Source organism: Zygosaccharomyces rouxii, assembly GCF_000026365.1.
Source record: "Zygosaccharomyces rouxii strain CBS732 chromosome C complete sequence".
Taxonomy (NCBI): Eukaryota; Fungi; Ascomycota; class Saccharomycetes; order Saccharomycetales; family Saccharomycetaceae; genus Zygosaccharomyces; species Zygosaccharomyces rouxii.
Genome location: NC_012992.1, coordinates 192,161 through 209,252, shown reverse-complemented (window position 1 = coordinate 209,252; position 17,092 = coordinate 192,161). Strand labels below are relative to the sequence as shown.

The window sequence follows — 17,092 nt, the reverse complement described above, 5'->3', positions numbered from 1 at the left end:
TCTATCTCTGTGTCACATGACTGAGATTCAATCCAAGCTAAAGGATGCGTTCGTACAAATAGTGAAAGTCAAACAACCCCATGGTAAAGGGAGCAATGTCCAGGAAGAGGTTATCAGTGTCTATTCACAATTCACCGCTATCGCCTGTGATTCCTATATGCCCACCGTCGTCTAATCCTGCGAGCCCTCAAGTCGGTGATGAGGGTCTGACGTTCACGAGACAACCCAGAGAGACGTCCAACGTTAAGTTGCTTTTAGTTGGCGATGCTGGTGTTGGTAAGACGGCTATGATATTAGGATTTTGTAATGAATTGCCGACCAAATCCCAACTCCATATTATGAATTTGACCAAGGATTCTTCGAATGATCAAGACAAAAGTGGTATACGGCCGCGCAACGTAACTAAGAAACGGTATAGCTTAAACGATTATGAGGAATTATTCCATGGTGCCGATGATCTAGATGAATACGTACTGGATACCAGAACGACAATTGGTGTTGACATCAAAACTTCGCTGCTGAATATAGATTCCAGATTGTTTAAATGCATAATGTGGGATACAGCTGGACAGGAGAGGTACAGAAATGCTATGATACCGGTACTCTACAGAGATGCGCACGCTATTGTGCTGACATACGATTTATGTGATGTAACCACTTTGAATTCCATATGTGATCATTGGTTAAAAGAGGCTTTAGACAACTATGGATCCAAGGACTTGACGAAAGTACGATTTTATCTGATAGGCAATAAAAGAGATCTTACCGGAGAACGAACCGTGACTCAGGAGCAAGTATCCCAATCTGTGGCAACTTTGGAATCTAAGTTTCAAATTAGTATAGCGGGTACTTTTGAAGTAACCTGTAAATGGCCTAACATCGTGGATAGGACATTCAACCAATTGGTCAGAGACCTGGTTGCAAATGGCTGTTACGATTCTAAACCCAATGAAGTACCGTCACGCTCTAAAAACCAATTTGATAATAATAATAGTGATGATCCAGATGAGCTAGGAGAGGAAGACTCGGATCAAAAAGGACTAGGGGTACCTCACCAGGAGTCTCCCCAAGAAGAAGTTCGAATGCCTGGCGGAATCGACTTGACAAGACCCTACAGTGTAGGAAATAATTCGTCAACCTGTTGCGTGTAAAGCGTACGTGTAATTTTACAAAAATATATAGACAATTATAGTGTACAACTACTTTCTCTATCACTTGTTGAAGTTTGCGAAATAACGGTCTCTGAAATTACTCACTGCCCTCTTTATACCTGTATTGTCTTCACCTTTGAAATCTGGTCCTTTGTTTTCATAGACTAGTAGCCTACGAGACCATTTGTGGAACTCTTGGACGCAATTGTACTTGAGTTCTAAACAAGAATGCAATGGTATAACCGTTTCTACGTTTTCATCATTGGCGGTTGGCATCCAAAATGCTAATCTGCCACCAATGGCCAACCCTTCAGAAGCGTACTGTAAAAGATCATCTAATAAATTATCCAATGAATAAGGCTTCTTTGCAGGAATATAATCACGATGCAAATAAGATTTCTTACCATGAATTTCCACTTCTTCTTTTCCAATATATTTTTCAGGATCCTTAGCGCCCAAGACTTTGATACCTTCACGAATACCATAAGGTGGATCACATAGTATGGTATCAATTTTGAGGTTAGACCTCAAAGCATTGTGGGTGAAATCCATAGTCAACACATCTAAGAATTGAATACTATCTCCATAGTATTTGAAATTCGAACTAATATTGTGAGCGGCACCTTTACCTCTAATCATCCTACCGTCGATATCGGAGCCAATTACAAGTGCACCATAGTGACCACCTGCAGATAAAAAGGAACCTGTCCCAGCAAATGGGTCATACATAATACTACCAGGTTTTACCTGTGCAATATTAGCACTCGCTAATGATAATTCAGCTTCAAAACTTGTTGTTCCCTTGTAAGGTCTTTTCTTCAAATCGTAAACCTCCATAGCATGACGATCACTACGTTGAACCAGCCTACCAAAGAACATTTTTTCAGGTACGGTTGATCCAACGTTATCAGAGACTGGCTTATATTCCTCAACTATAGCATAAATTTGATCCGGTTTTTTCATGTCAATTTTACCTTGAAACCCTAGGTATACAAAAGTTTCAATTTGCTCTACACGGTTGGCCTTTGCGGAACCTCTATAAGTTTCAAATTCAAACTTAAATGAATCTTGGCGATACAATTGTTTATAATGTTCATGAAATGGTTGAGATTTAATAGATTCATGCAATTCTTCCAAGTTTTTTCCTTCCCCCCAATATTCATAAATGGCTTTAGATAAAACTGATCTTTTAATCCACTTACTGGCCTGTGTATCATCTGGTAAATCGACAACGAAGAATGGACTTTCTTCATTATACGTACTAAAATCAATATCTAATCCACATAGATCCGCTAATGACTCCAATTCAGCTCTTCTAAAATTGACATTTACATGAGCCATGTAAACAAGGTATTTCTTGGACATCATGTTATCAATCCATCGGTATCATTGACACTAAAAGTCTGTGTTCTATCAATATTTAATATGATGAAATGTGATGAGATGAGATGAAAATTTCACTGTCCGAGGTGACAGAGGTACTGTTTCGGAAACGGATAGGGTGTGTCCGGATAAAAGCAACAATAGGTTTGGCGGCAAATAGACGATAGATATTATTGAGACCTGAAACTAGCTTCAAAAACACTTCTTCGTCAAGCTAAATCACTTTAATACCTTTCTGAAGCCACAACTTACCAAATTATTTGCTTTAAAATGCAATATCTTTCGCAGATAAGCAAGACCATGATAAAGAATACGAAATTCCTCACTTTTCTTGCCTAAGAATAGAGAACCTCTAGTGTATAACTTTCCTCAAGTGCTTTTCTCATTTACTTGCTGATTTATCTTTTTAGCTTCCAATTGTTGGCACTCAACAAGCTGCCATCTCCTGTCATCTTTTAAAGCCAAATAAACCCAAAGTGTACCAATACATAACTAAAAGTAAAATTATCAAATTCCAGATAAATATCTTAGAGAAACTTTACAGATATACCTAAAGCTTTCTGCTTATCTAAGTAACAATATCCCATTATTGCAAGTTCGGCGGCTATTTTCATAATTATTACCCGTCCTGTTGTCACTTCCGTTACCCTCACATACATGTTACCCGGTGTTTTTGTTGACAATAATGATGTGTAACTTTTTTCGGTCGGGGGGCGAAGGAGAGAGAAAAAAAAAGCGGGACTATATAAAGGAGGGCGTCTTCAGGTATAAAATCTCATTTTTCCTGTAAGTAAAGGGGATTGACAAGGTCAAATTTTAAGTACAAGGAGGAAGCTATATTTGGGCTAAAAAGAGTGAACTAGGATTTTTATCTCATACGTTCATTTACATCTACATTCCATTCACAGCTCCTTCAATCTACGAAGTTTCCACGTTTATCGGAAAACAGTTTCTCATCTCTGGCGTGTTTATTGTTTGATTAACAGTAACTGAGAGAGTTAACAGAAAGAAGAGTAAAAGAACGGGAAGAAAGAAGATACAGAGAGAGATTTTTTTTCCTTTTGAAGTAGAATAAGGATAAGAAATTGTTACACAAGAGACGGATACCAGAAGCTACTCACATTTCATTCGGATTAGTTTGTGAGAGAAATAGACAAGGAATTTGGTGCCCTGTATTATAAATTTTATTTGCCGATATAATTCTAATAAGCAGCAGAAAAATTAGGTATCATTCTTTATACTTCAGCAATTATTACTACTACGTTTTATATCAAGAAAGATGAGCTCTGACGAAGAAGATTTTAACGATATCTATGGTGATGAACCCGCCACTAAGGAGGAAGTCCCAAAGACCGAACCAACCGCTGATACTAAGAAAGAGGATGCACCCTCTGATAGTAAGGATGCCGGTTCAAATAACACTGCCGCAACTTCTTCCTTAGATCAACTGGCTGCTTTGCAGGCGCTTTCATCTAATTTTAACCAGCAGCAACAACAGTCTAATAGTAACGACCAAAGTACTACTAGTAATTCAAATAATAATGATAATGAAAATAATAATATTAGCAGTAATACTGAGAATAAGACAAGTAATGATGTGTCATGGGAACAATTACAACAAACTATGTCACAGTTTCAACAACAATCTCAATTGCAACCACCGCAGATGCCACAACCTATTGGTTCCCAAATGTCAGAGAACTCAGCACTAGCTGCAAACAATGCCGTGAAGGCAGATCTTTCAAGAGATATTTGTAAAATGTTCATCGGTGGTTTAAATTGGGAAACTACTGAAGATACATTAAGAGATTATTTTAGCAAATACGGTAGAGTTATCGATTTAAAAATCATGAAAGATACAAATACTGGTCGTTCAAGAGGTTTTGGATTCCTAACTTTTGATTCATCATCAAGTGTCGATGAAGTCGTAAAGACTCAACACATCCTGGATGGTAAGGTTATCGATCCAAAGAGAGCCATCCCTAGGGAGGAACAAGATAAGACTGGTAAAATCTTTGTGGGTGGTATTGGTGCCGATGTTAGACCAAAAGAATTTGAAGAATTTTTTGCCCAGTGGGGGACAATCATTGATGCTCAATTAATGTTGGACAAGGACACAGGTAGATCTAGAGGTTTTGGATTTGTTACTTACGATTCTCCAGATGCCGTAGACAGAGTTTGTCAAAATAAATTTATCGATTTCAAGGGTAAGAAGATTGAGATCAAAAGAGCAGAACCAAGACATATGCAAAAACAACAGCAAATGGGTGATGGCATGTCCGCCCCAGCAGGAATGGCTAACCCAATGGCACAAATGTATCAAAGCCCAATGATGGGTGGTTTCAACCCAATGTTCAACCCTCAGGCAATGGCAGAATATTATCAGAAGATGCAGGAGTATTACCAACAGATGCAACAACAAACGGGTATGGACTATACACAAATGTTCCAACAACAAATGTCTATGATGATGCCAGGTTATCCAATGGGAGGTGCCGCCGCTATGCCTTCCGGAACTACTTCTTCAGATTCTGCTACACCTAACCAAGGTGAAGATTCTAGTGGCAGCAATAACGGTGGTGTACAGACAATAGGAGGTGAAAGCTCAGAAAGGGCTAGAGGAACAGAAAGGGATGGTAGCGAAATCAGTGGTATCGGAAGCGGTCATGGTAATAACAGTGTTGGTGGGGGTAAATCTCAAATGAACTTACCAAGAGGCCCTCGTGGTCCTTCACCTCCTTCAGAAAGCGAAGGTGGTGATAGACCTTCACACGGTAGTGGCCGTGGCCGTGACAGAGATCGTCACCATAGGGGTAGCCACCGTAATGGCTACCGTGGTGGGAGCAGCGGGTACCGTGGACGCGGGTACAACAGACGTAACAACAATGGCTACCATCCTTACAACAGGTGATGTCTAGCCGGTGATTCTGTGAAGTTGCATTATTTTTATTATTACATTTTTTTTTTTAACTTTTATATCATATGTATACTGTAATCTATATTGTGTTTTGCTCCTTTGATTTAGACATGATTTACACCATCGTAGATCATATGCGGCGCTAACATCAGTTAAGATCACCACCTGAAAGTCCGAGTTCCACGATTGCGTAAACATTTAAGAAACTTAAAAACACCCAAACAAATATCGCACAGATCGATGTAATCCAACCGTTAGCCATATTCACAGTTTTTGTCCTCCTCTCATTTTCAAAGGCACCAGCATCGGTATTTTCTTCAGAGACTTCCACCTTCATAATTGATTTCTTACAAGTGAAAAAGATTAACGGTGCCACTAAGAATGGTAAAAGAATAGATAATACCACTTGTGAAGCATTTAATGCCTTGGACAACGCTTCTCTACCAATACAGATGGAAATGACAAGACAAGGAACTAATGAAATGCACCTCGTCAACAATCGTCTTTGCCAAGGTTTTAAAGTCCAATTGATGTGCCCCTCAGAAACAATTTGACCTGCCATTGTACAAACTACACCTGCAGACTGACCACTGAGTAAAAGTGCAGTCATGAACAACGTACCAACAGCAGGGGCAATTTTATGTGACAATAAATTATGAATGGAATAAAGATCTGCATCCGCGGCACCTGGGGTACCGTATAGAGTAGCACCTGCTACTATAAGAATGGAACAGTTCACGAAAAGAGCCAACGTGAACAATGTTAATGCTAATTCCACAAAAGAATATTTCATACAATATTTGATAGCTTCCATGGAAGGTTTATACTCGAAATATTTCTGGTCTCTAACTTCTTCATCTGTCTTTTTACCTTCCAATTCACTCTCAGTGACAGAATAGTTACCATGGGTAACATCATAATCTAATAATCTTGGTTGCACCAATCCTGAACCCAAGAATAATGAATGAGGCATCACGGTAGCACCTAGAATGGAGATTGCCGTATACAACCCATTGTGTTCTACCATCTGAGATGAGGGAACAAATCCTCTAAACACTTTAGCAGCAGAAGTATCTGCTGGTAAATAGTTCAATTCAATAGCAAAGCATACACAAACCCCCAAAACTAAAAGTGCCACACTGTATTCAAAATATTTGATAAAGTTTAAAGAAGAAGTCCCTTGTTTATATGTGAACATTACTGCAAACACATCGACGACTGTAATGACAACACCTGCGGGTAGTGGAATCTTAAGAAGAATATTAAGGGCTACAGCAGTACCAATAACTTCAGCGACATCTGTGGCAATAATTGCACATTCTGCAAAAACATAGAGTGTTATATTTATCCACCGTGGTAAATAAGTTCTACAGGCCCTGGAAAGATCAAGACCAGTAACTGACCCCAATTTAATACAGAGACATTGTAGAAAGATTGCAATAAAATTGGATAAAAGAATTATGCAAAGTAACGAGAATTGATTGGAAGCACCAGCACTCACGGAGGTGGAATAGTTACCGGGATCGATGTAGGCCACACTGACAAGAAGGCCGGGCCCAATGAATTTCACATACTTTCTACCAACAGCTTTAATAGTTTCCCAAATCTGAGTCTTTTTACTGCTCTCATTTTCACGTTCGTAATCATCATCGGGATTTAAATTAGTATTAACGTTGGTAGCATTGAGGCTAATTGTCCTTTGTACAGTAGTGTCTTTCTCGGTCCCCCGAGTTAAAGCCTTGTTAGGCCTATTAAGGATACTTAACCGCCCTGATTTACCAAAGGACATTGACAAGTTTTTCCATAAGCTCTACCTCTACTTACTTTGAAATAACTTCAAAGATTCTCAATAACGTAGACCTTTTAAGTCTCCCCTTCCACGATCACTGCGCCTCTAATAACTTGAGAAAGTAACTACAATGCCCATTGATCGTGGATGGGATTGGCTACTTCAGAGGCCGTGAGGGAATTAATTATACTAATAATCGAAATGTAAAACTATTCTAAAACTCTCAATCTCCAATTCTTTCTGTTTTATTTTAAGTTATATTAATGGTTAAGATGGGAGTAGATAAATGTACACAATATCTAAGACGTTTCTTGTTTGGTTATTTTCCTTTTATCTTGCATTGGGTTGGGTTGGATCAATTGATTTATTCATCCTCTTCCAAAGTTTGAGCAGCGATACGGTCCAAATCTCTTTGACCGTTTTCAGAGATTCTTCTACCGCCCTTTGGTGAGATTTCCACAACACCAATCTTCTCCAAAGCTTGCAATGCCTTTCTGTTGATAGAACCAGATGCATCAACGTGCTTTTGAGGTCTGCAGCCTCTGTTCTTAGCGTTACCATACAACTTGTTCAACTTACCAACACCGACTTGCTTTCTCATGTAGATGTGTCTAGCCACGGAAGCAGCACGCTTGTAGAACCAACCTTCAGAGTCTTGAGGTGGTAATTCATTACCAGAAGAAGTTTTCACAACATCAACGTAACCTGGAACTTCCAACTTACCTTGTCTTTGCAAGAAAGAAGCGTAAGCGTTGATGAATTCTTGAGCAGCAACGTCTCTAACGGAAACACCTGGCATCTTGGTAACAGTACGGTCTAGTTTTGCCTACACTTCCTTCAAGGTTCCACTTGATAATTTGTCAACATAATTTACCATTTGAAATCTTGCAATTACTTTGGTGTACGATGAGTTCTTGCGTTACTGGCATTGATGCCACTTTCCGAGAGTCGCTCATTGGTGGTAGCAGACTCTCCGCCTAGCGATACTGGCACGTAGGTGGAACTCTGCCTACGGTAGGGAAGGTAGCTAGTGCGTGGCGAGGAGCGTTGGGCAGAACCGTCTCTGGCCAGGCGGTAGAAGGTTCAGCCTAGCGGGGTGAGAGGCGAGTGAGTGGGAACCATACAGCAAGTGTTTGCGATACACTGAGCTGACGACGCATTGACCGACGCGCAAATATTTTTTTTTTTTCACTTGAAAGATTTCAAATATGTATGGGTGTCAGTCACTCAAAAATAATAAAGAGACTAATCGCCAGAATCTCTTATATCACACTATCTAGACATTCAAAGAATCCGACAGGCTGAAGTTGTACATATCACGAGCGTGCTTATAGGTATGAACAGAACAAGACTACAAGTAATTCCTCTTTTATGACGGCCGGCCCCGTTAAGGTGACATCCGGACTTTTTGACTTCCCAACAAATTCTATTACTACAAAATTTACATAATCGATATCCTGGGAAGCAGGATTTAAAGACGTCAAGCAATGAAGCTTCTTACACCTTGAAACCCTTAGATCTTCTTCTACCTCTAGCTCTTTCGAACTTAGTACCCTTGGACAAAATTCTTGGAGCCTTGTTAGTGTGAGGACCGAAACCGAAGTGTCTAACAGCTTCTCTGTGAGATCTTGGACCTCTTAGGACCAAAGTGTTTTGACCTCTTGGAGCTCTGACAGCCAATTGATCCAAAGTGATGGCTTCACCACCAGCCTTCAGGATCTTAGCTCTAGCACCGGCAGTGAATTTCAAAGCGGCGACAGTGGTCTTTGGGAATTCAAACAATCTGGTGTCGTCGGTAACGGTACCAACAACGACAACAGTCTTGTTAGCAGCACCCTTTTGCTTCAAAGATCTAGCGATTCTTGAGACAGAAACAGGTGGCTTGTTGACCTTAGACAAAAACAAAGATTTCAAGATAACCTTGTTGAATGGAGCATCGGTACGACCTGTTAAAAAATTGTTAGTATTTCTGAAGGAGATTCCGAATAAAGATTCTGCTCACATGCCGCACAAACATATTAAAAAGTTTGCACTCGCAGAATTCCTTTCTTCAAGCTAATGGTAAACATAAACTTGAGAAAGGTATTAGACGTTCTCGACCCTAAGAATGGGGAGATTGTGTAGCAGAATCCCTTCAAATGAAAAATTTGTGATTTTGAACATACGAGATAGGAAGGAGTACAATTGAACCAAAAGCTTCAAGTAAACATTTTCAGACTTTGGAGCGGTTCTGTTACCGGACTTTTGATGCTGCTTGTGAGTATGATCAACACCCATTTTGCCTATTTGATTTCTGTGCCCTTGATTGGAGTAACCTGTAATGATAATAATACGCAGTTTTTAACAATCTGCTTTTGAAATTTCAACCGATGACTGTTCCCCAGGAGTCCAAGCTGCGTTGGTTTCGTTCGATTATTTTTTCATATTTGAAAAAAAAAAGTTGTAAACATAACATCGTTACACCACAGAGGTAGAGACAAAGGAAAACAGTCAAACATTTTCAAACGTCAGCGTAATCCGGCGTCAGAATCAATTTTTATTTTAATACTGGACAAACAGAACCATTCATAAGCATAAAGTAATGCATTTCAAACATTTATAGATGATGTGTTCGTATTTAAAAACTGAATTCTTTAAAAAAATTAAATAGTTGTACGGATCAAAGATCAGAATTTGGCCAAGCGAAGACCTACGCATAGATTTCTTGAAATGAAATAACAGAACGCTCCTGCCGCCATGAGTACAGAGACGTATACGATAAACTTGTTGTAATTTGCAATGGAACCGTTACCTATAATAACACCACCAATTGGCAGGACTGGAATGGTTAAAATTGCTTGCAAGAAATATGCGGTTGAATACCGTTTACCAAAATCGTGAACACTTGAAATTTGCCCTATGCAAACCGGCGTCAAAGTTAAGATAGAACCCGTAGCAAACCCATAGAGACAAACGTAAGCCCAAAGGGCACCAGATTGGCCACCAAATGGCAACCAAATGATGAAATTGAAGAAAGCAGCCATTGCGATTGTAATGATGGAAACGTTAAACCTTCCTAACCATTTATCGGCCACGTAAGCGGGGATGATTCGACCCAAGATACCCAGCCCATTGTTAGCGGTAATCAAATAATATGACATCGACTGACTATAACCTCTTGCCAATGCATAGGAAGTCAAATAAGTACCGGAGGCCGTCAAGGAACATTCTGCCAGAGATGCCGCCAAAGCAGTAATGAGAAATCGCCATTCCAAAAAATATCTCCAATTTAAAGATGCAGACGCATACCATCGAATCATATCTTTCTTAGATTCAAATGGTTTTGCAGCGGGTTTCTCCCTTTCACGAGCGAATTTTACTGAAAATAATAGGCATGCTAAAAATAAGAATGCTAGGATTCTAATTGTCCAAGGGTATCCAACTTCATCGTACAATTTTCTCAACATAATTGGGAAAATAACACCTCCAAGCGATCCGCCCATAGTAGCAACACTAGTGGCAATACCTCTTTTTTTATCAAACCAAGTTGCTACTACACTCACCAGAGGTGTCACCAGCACACCTGTTCCAATCCCACTACAAAGTGAAAATGCCAAAATGAATTGGTAAGTCTTATAACAGTTAGCTAATGCAAATAATCCACCAACATACACTATTGTACCAGCGATCATCGGAGTTGTGCTACCATTTCTATCAAAATAACCGCCTGAGAAAATACAACTTAGAAAACTGAAAGCCAGGTAAAGTGAAAAGATCCATGAAACCGTTGATGAAGGTACATCTTTCAATTGATGCTTAGAGATATATGACTCAATAGCACCTACAGAATTAGGCATACCAAATACTGGAATTAATCCAATGAATGCCCCTAAAACTGCTAACCATGCTTGGGGGCCACCGTCGGGAAAATCATTATCTTCATCAGATTCCTCGCTCTCCTCTTCATCAAATCTTGATCTAACTTGACTCAACCCTGTATCGTAGGCCTCAATCTCGTCATTGTTCCTTTTCAATAAAGAATCCTCTGGAAAAGGATTCCCCAAAAATCCAGAACCCTTGTAATCGGTCTGCGTAAACTCTCGCATCTCTACGTCTCGAACATTATTAGAGCTTTTCTTCTTGAAAAGGGCTCTAGCAGGTCCCAGAATTGCCTCCCTCGGTAGCATACCTTCTTCTTTCGTTCGACTTAATAAGGAAAACGAATGTCTTATCTGATGAATCAATTTCCATTGTTCTCGTTTCCTTAAGTATGAATCATCCCATCTCATCTGGATGTCGATTAGCCATGTACGTTATCGGAAGGTGGATCGGAATTTCAACTACCGCCTGAAAAATTTCGAGTGCCGCACGATGAGCTAGAGAAAGAAGTCCGAGAATCACTCGTTCAGAGATCAAAATTTGGCAAAGCGAAGACCTACGCATAGATTTCTTGAAATGAAATAACAGAACGCTCCTGCCGCCATGAGTACAGAGACGTATACGATAAACTTGTTGTAATTTGCAATGGAACCGTTACCTATAATAACACCACCAATTGGCAGGACTGGAATGGTTAAAATTGCTTGCAAGAAATATGCGGTTGAATACCGTTTACCAAAATCGTGAACACTTGAAATTTGCCCTATGCAAACCGGCGTCAAAGTTAAGATAGAACCCGTAGCAAACCCATAGAGACAAGCGTAAGCCCAAAGAGCGCCTGACTGGCCACCAAACGGTAACCAAACAACGAAATTGAAGAAAGCAGCCATTGCGATTGTGATGATGGAAACGTTAAACCTTCCTAACCATTTATCGGCCACGTAAGCGGGTATAAATCTACCCAAGATACCCAGCCCATTGTTGGCGGTAATCAAATAATATGACATCGACTGACTATAACCTCTTGCCAATGCATAAGAAGTCAAATAGGTAGCAGAAGCCGTCAAGGAACATTCTGCCAAAGATGCCCCTAATGCAGTGAAGAGGAATTTCCAATCTAGAAAATATCTCCAATTTAAAGATGCAGACGCGTACCATCGAATCATGTCTTTCTTAGATTCAAATGGTTTTGCAACGGGCTTCTCCCTCTCACGGGCAAATTTCAACGAAAATAATAGGCATGCTAAAAATACGAATGCTAGAATTCGAATTGCCCAAGGGTATCCGACTTCATTGTATAGGCTTCTCAACATAATTGGGAAAATAACACCTCCAAGCGATCCGCCCATAGTAGCGACACTAGTGGCAATACCTCTTTTTTTATTAAACCAAGTTGCTACTACACTCACCAGAGGTGTCATCAACACACCTGTTCCAATCCCACTACAGAGCGAAAATGCCAAAATGAATTGGTAAGTCTTATAACAGTTAGCTAATGCAAATAATCCACCAACATACACGATTGTACCAGCGATCATCGGAGTTGTACTACCATTTCTATCAAAATAACCACCTGAGAAAATACAACTTAGAAAACTGAAAGCCAGGTAAAGTGAAAAGATCCATGAAACCGTTGATGAAGATACATCTTTCAATTGATGCTTAGAGATATACGACTCAATAGCACCTACAGAATTAAGCATACCAAATACTGGAATTAATCCAATGAATGCCCCTAAAACCGCTAGCCATGCTTGAAGACCACCATCAGGAAACTCATCAATTTCATCATCTTCGCTCTCCTCTTCATCAAACCTTGATTTGATTTGACTTAACCCTGTATCGTAGGATTTAAGCTCTTCGTTGTTCCTTTTCAATAAAGAATCCTCTGGAAAAGGGTTTCCCAAATATCCGGAACCCTTGTATTCGGTCTGCGCAAACTCTTGCATCTCTTCATCTCGAACATTATTAGAGCTTTTCTTCTTGAAAAGGGCTCTAGCAGGTCCCAGAATTGCTTCCCTCGGTAGCATACCTTCTTCTTTACTTCAACCCAATAAAGAAAAGAAATACTCTATTTGATGAATCAATTTTCATTGTTCTCGTTTTCTTAAGTATGCACTAGCCCATCTCGATGTCAATGTCGGTATAGTTTATCGGGAGGGTGGGTCGGAATTTCAACTACCGCTTGAAAAATTTCGATTGCCGCACGATGAGCTGGAGAAAGAAGTCTGATAATCACTTGTTCAGAATATAATTGACTCGTATCCATTCATAAACTATTTTATGGAATCTACAAATGTTTCAAGACGTTTTCTGCTGAGGAGACATCTAGACCAATTTTATCAGGTTCTGCAAACTCTTGAACTACTTTACCATCTTGCACGATAGCAGCAAATCTAATGGAACGCTTGTTACCGAACACTTTTTCAGAATCAAAGAGGTGATCACCAGCTTTTGCAAATGCACCTTGTGAATCTGCAATGATTCTAATACCTTGAGGTAAGTTCAAACTTTGAGCCCATGCCTTTGTAGTGAAGGCATCGTTAACGGGGGTCACGAAAACCTGTTGGACACCCTTATTCTTCAGTTCTTGGAAATGGTTGACGTATCCTGGAACATGAGATGCAGAGCATGCAGGTGAAAAAGCTGCTGGTACACCCACGATGATAGATTTCCCCTTTGCAACTTCTTCGCCGATATCAATTGCATTACCGGGAGAGTTCTCATGTAGACCTGGTAATCCGGATGGGATAGCACTACCGGCCTTGAATAATGTTGGACTAAAAGTCTTAAATCCACGAGTAGCAGTACGAGTAACAAATCTTTGCATTCTTATTTTCTCTTTTGTTCTTTTCTCTGTTGTTTTTGTAGGTAATAGTGTTGTGTTGAAGATTAAGAGCTAACATTTACTTCAACGACCCCCCTCTAAGTACAACGAGGACAAGGAGTACATCCACCAAGATGTCTGATGACGAGGAAAACTACGATGATTTTATGATGAGCGATGATGATGGGATGGTAGAGATGGAAGATGATGATGAAGACGAAGAAAATATTGCTGGATCAGGATCACAGAATGGCGAATCCGGTAATGATATTAGTGATTCGAGCGAAATAAATCGACAATCCCTGGAGGACCTTTATGAGATGGGGGTTTATTATGGAGAGGAACAAGATTGGATCAAAGCTCAAACCACTCTAAGAAAGTTGGTCGATATCTCTGAAGGCGATACTGATGAAGATGCCGTTCATTGGAGACATAAATCGTTATTGCAAATTTTACACCATTGGGCATTAAGGATGCACTACAACGATTTACCACAACTAGACGAAGTGATACCTGCATGTAAGGAATTGGTCAGACAATTTGGAATTCAAAATGATGATAAGATTTGGTCAGAAATTTATACTACACCAAGGGGATTTCTTTTTGATGATGAATTTGAACCATTGGCATTGCCTAGAATTGAATTACAATTGAAGTGTATGGAACCGTTATTGATAGATGAGACGATGCAGTTGAGGCACAACGTTTTGTCAATTTGGCAGAATCGCTTAAAATCAAATAGAATTGACGAATCCCGTATAAATTTCCTGGAATCCCATTGTTTTAATAACGATGATGGGAAAGAACTAGACACGCTTCATGTGGAGATTGTTAATTTAATATTACAATGCTATATCCATGAATTCATGTCAACTGGTAAAATAAATTCCATGGCCAAGTTTTCTCAATTTTTAGTTAAGGTAGAATCGCATGCAAATAGGTCCCTAGCAGTATCACAAACTCTGGGGATAATGATGCAATTACCATTAGCTCAAGCCATTGAACAAGTTTTGCAAAAGAGTCCTGACACCAAAAGGTTACAACAGCTATTTTGGTCCTCATTAAGACAAGTGGAGGAAATCGGTGGTCCCCAGAAATTTAGTTCACGTTTGGAGGAATTTATCCTTTGTGGGTTTATTTTTTGCAGTATGATCATGTATCGTGAAAATGGTAAAGTAAATCCATTCGATTTGGAACAGGTAAAAGTGGGTCGTGAGATGGAAATCGTACAGATTTTACAGGATTGTTATTACAATTTCGTGCAGCTAAAATTATCACAATTGGGTATCTCAATTAATAAATTACCAATTGGTGTATTAACACTGTTAGACGTACTCGTTAAAGAAATTTATCAAGTTGCCCAAATCACCAAATTATGGGAGTCGGTAGCGCCACTCTTTTCGTGTATATCGCTACGAGATCTCCAGAAAGAGCTGCAAGTAAGTCAGATACCTGTAACTCGCGACCACATACTGACGATATTGATGACCTCCATTATGAAGGACCGCGCGGCTGTCTACTACAAGTTGGATTTGAAACGAGACCTCGTGTACTTCGGTAACGAGAACAAAGTACCATTGTCATTATGTGCAAAGCAATCGTTAACATTAGGTGAGCTAGAACGTAGTAATGACATTGGTATGTGGCATTCAACGCGAAAGATAAAACATAAAGACACCAACGCGTTCTTTCAAGACCTACAGAAACAGCGTGTAGGTGAATATGAAGGAGGTTCATTTCAACCACGCTCTAGCCAAGATAGTCTGATACACGAATTGGCATTGCAAGCAGCGAGAGTCTGGTCTTCATAATAGTTGGTTAACCCTTATTCCTACTTTTCGCATCTCAGCGCATCGCTTTTCGCATTTCGTACCAGGATGCGAAAACCAAACAGATGCGAAAATCAAAGCGATGCGAAAATCAAAACCATAAACATGATCAGTTGGATCAGAGCCGCTCATATAAAGGGTGGGCATAAGTGTCGATGAAATGAAGATTTGCAATTCCAATCTTTCTTTCTCTATCTCGAAAGAATATAAGAACAACAACGAGTTCAACGAGTTCAATACACCAAATACAAAAAACATAGTCACTCATTATGATTCATCCAATTGCCTTGTCTTTCGCTCTATCCTGTGCCCTAGCCCAATCTGGCAGCATTACTTATGAAGACGCTACAACAACACCACAAGCAACTACATCAATGGTCTCCACACAGGACATCACTTCGACGCCGAAGTTCACTACTACCCTAGGATCTGGCTCCGGAGCTACTACTAGTACCGGTGAACAAACCGAAACTGGCGCCAAATCAACTGATGCTTCCTCTGCTGGTACCCCAGCCGAGACTGCTCATGCTACTGCCACCGAAGGTGGTAGTACTGTGACGCAAGGCGGTAGCGATCAGTACACCACTGTCCATCCAACCGACACTACGAGCGTTTCCTGTTCTACCTCAAGCACCGCAAGCGGTGAAGGCGCTAGCTCCGAAACAAATGTCGCACATGCTACCGTTACCGAGGGTGGTAGCACTGTGACTCAGGGTAGCAGCGATCAGTACACTACTGTCCATCCAACCGAGACCACAAGTGTCTCCTGTTCTACTTCAAACACCGCAAGCGGTGAGGGTGCTGGTGTTGAAACCGAAACTGCCCATGCTACCGCAACTGAAGGTGATAACACTGTGACGCAAGGCGGCAGCGAGCAATACACTACTGTCCGTACGAGCGTTTCCTGTTCCACACCAAGCGGCGCAAGCGCAAGCGCTAGCGCCGCACCGGTCAGTACCGGTGCTACCTCGGCTCCAGCTAGCCCGGTTTCTTCCAGTTCGGCTCCATCAACCTCCGCTTCGGAAGCTGAATCATCATTCTCCAGCTCGGCTACACTATCTTCCGCTGCTGCAAGCTCAACATTCTCAAGCGCAGTTGCTAGCGGTGCGCAAAACACTACACACACTACACACACTACAAACACTACAGGTTCTGCAGGTAGCAGCCTAACTACAAGTGCGGTTTCCATCTCCGGTCCATCAGGCGTTAAAGCAGGACAAGATTCTACAACTGCTGCTCTGTCACAATTCTCTGCAGGTGCTCCAGGTCCCCTTGGTAGGGCATCCCGTTTAACTCCACTGGTTGCAGCTGCGATCGTCGGACTTCTCTAATCGCGTA

The 17,092-nt window shown here is 40.6% G+C and overlaps 11 protein-coding genes across 11 annotated transcripts; 4 read left to right on the top strand and 7 right to left on the bottom strand.

Annotated features, from left to right (window-relative positions):
• Nucleotides 1-80: 80 nt before the first annotated feature.
• Nucleotides 81-1,151, top strand: YPT11 (Rab family GTPase YPT11; the record flags this gene model as incomplete). Its single annotated transcript, XM_002495724.1, has 1 exon — nt 81-1,151. The coding sequence occupies one exon, from the start codon at nt 81-83 to the stop codon at nt 1,149-1,151; it is 1,071 nt and encodes a 356-aa protein (XP_002495769.1).
• A 60-nt stretch (nt 1,152-1,211) lies between these two features.
• Nucleotides 1,212-2,519, bottom strand: TRM11 (tRNA (guanine-N2-)-methyltransferase; the record flags this gene model as incomplete). The annotated part of the gene is made up of 1 exon (XM_002495723.1): nt 1,212-2,519. One exon carries the CDS (start codon nt 2,517-2,519, stop codon nt 1,212-1,214), a length of 1,308 nt encoding a protein of 435 aa, XP_002495768.1.
• Nucleotides 2,520-3,813: 1,294 nt separating this feature from the next.
• Nucleotides 3,814-5,445, top strand: HRP1 (Hrp1p; the record flags this gene model as incomplete). The annotated part of the gene is made up of 1 exon (XM_002495722.1): nt 3,814-5,445. One exon carries the CDS (start codon nt 3,814-3,816, stop codon nt 5,443-5,445), a length of 1,632 nt encoding a protein of 543 aa, XP_002495767.1.
• Nucleotides 5,446-5,599: 154 nt separating this feature from the next.
• SMF1 (divalent metal ion transporter SMF1) lies at nt 5,600-7,240 on the bottom strand (the record flags this gene model as incomplete). The annotated part of the gene is made up of 1 exon (XM_002495721.1): nt 5,600-7,240. One exon carries the CDS (start codon nt 7,238-7,240, stop codon nt 5,600-5,602), a length of 1,641 nt encoding a protein of 546 aa, XP_002495766.1.
• A 364-nt stretch (nt 7,241-7,604) lies between these two features.
• On the bottom strand, nt 7,605-8,039 carry RPS19A (40S ribosomal protein eS19; the record flags this gene model as incomplete). The annotated part of the gene is made up of 1 exon (XM_002495720.1): nt 7,605-8,039. One exon carries the CDS (start codon nt 8,037-8,039, stop codon nt 7,605-7,607), a length of 435 nt encoding a protein of 144 aa, XP_002495765.1.
• Nucleotides 8,040-8,737: 698 nt separating this feature from the next.
• Nucleotides 8,738-9,517, bottom strand: RPL18A (60S ribosomal protein eL18; the record flags this gene model as incomplete). The annotated part of the gene is made up of 2 exons (XM_002495719.1): nt 8,738-9,186; nt 9,406-9,517. The coding sequence occupies 2 exons, from the start codon at nt 9,515-9,517 to the stop codon at nt 8,738-8,740; spliced, it is 561 nt and encodes a 186-aa protein (XP_002495764.1).
• Nucleotides 9,518-9,906: 389 nt separating this feature from the next.
• On the bottom strand, nt 9,907-11,508 carry ZYRO0C02486g (MCT family MFS transporter; the record flags this gene model as incomplete). The annotated part of the gene is made up of 1 exon (XM_002495718.1): nt 9,907-11,508. The coding sequence occupies one exon, from the start codon at nt 11,506-11,508 to the stop codon at nt 9,907-9,909; it is 1,602 nt and encodes a 533-aa protein (XP_002495763.1).
• Nucleotides 11,509-11,631: 123 nt separating this feature from the next.
• ZYRO0C02464g (MCT family MFS transporter) lies at nt 11,632-13,128 on the bottom strand (the record flags this gene model as incomplete). The annotated part of the gene is made up of 1 exon (XM_002495717.1): nt 11,632-13,128. One exon carries the CDS (start codon nt 13,126-13,128, stop codon nt 11,632-11,634), a length of 1,497 nt encoding a protein of 498 aa, XP_002495762.1.
• Nucleotides 13,129-13,388: 260 nt separating this feature from the next.
• On the bottom strand, nt 13,389-13,928 carry ZYRO0C02442g (peroxiredoxin family protein; the record flags this gene model as incomplete). Its single annotated transcript, XM_002495716.1, has 1 exon — nt 13,389-13,928. The coding sequence occupies one exon, from the start codon at nt 13,926-13,928 to the stop codon at nt 13,389-13,391; it is 540 nt and encodes a 179-aa protein (XP_002495761.1).
• A 131-nt stretch (nt 13,929-14,059) lies between these two features.
• On the top strand, nt 14,060-15,736 carry RRI2 (Rri2p; the record flags this gene model as incomplete). Its single annotated transcript, XM_002495715.1, has 1 exon — nt 14,060-15,736. The coding sequence occupies one exon, from the start codon at nt 14,060-14,062 to the stop codon at nt 15,734-15,736; it is 1,677 nt and encodes a 558-aa protein (XP_002495760.1).
• Nucleotides 15,737-16,023: 287 nt separating this feature from the next.
• On the top strand, nt 16,024-17,085 carry TOS6 (Tos6p; the record flags this gene model as incomplete). Its single annotated transcript, XM_002495714.1, has 1 exon — nt 16,024-17,085. The coding sequence occupies one exon, from the start codon at nt 16,024-16,026 to the stop codon at nt 17,083-17,085; it is 1,062 nt and encodes a 353-aa protein (XP_002495759.1).
• Between the last annotated feature and the right edge of the window lie 7 nt (nt 17,086-17,092).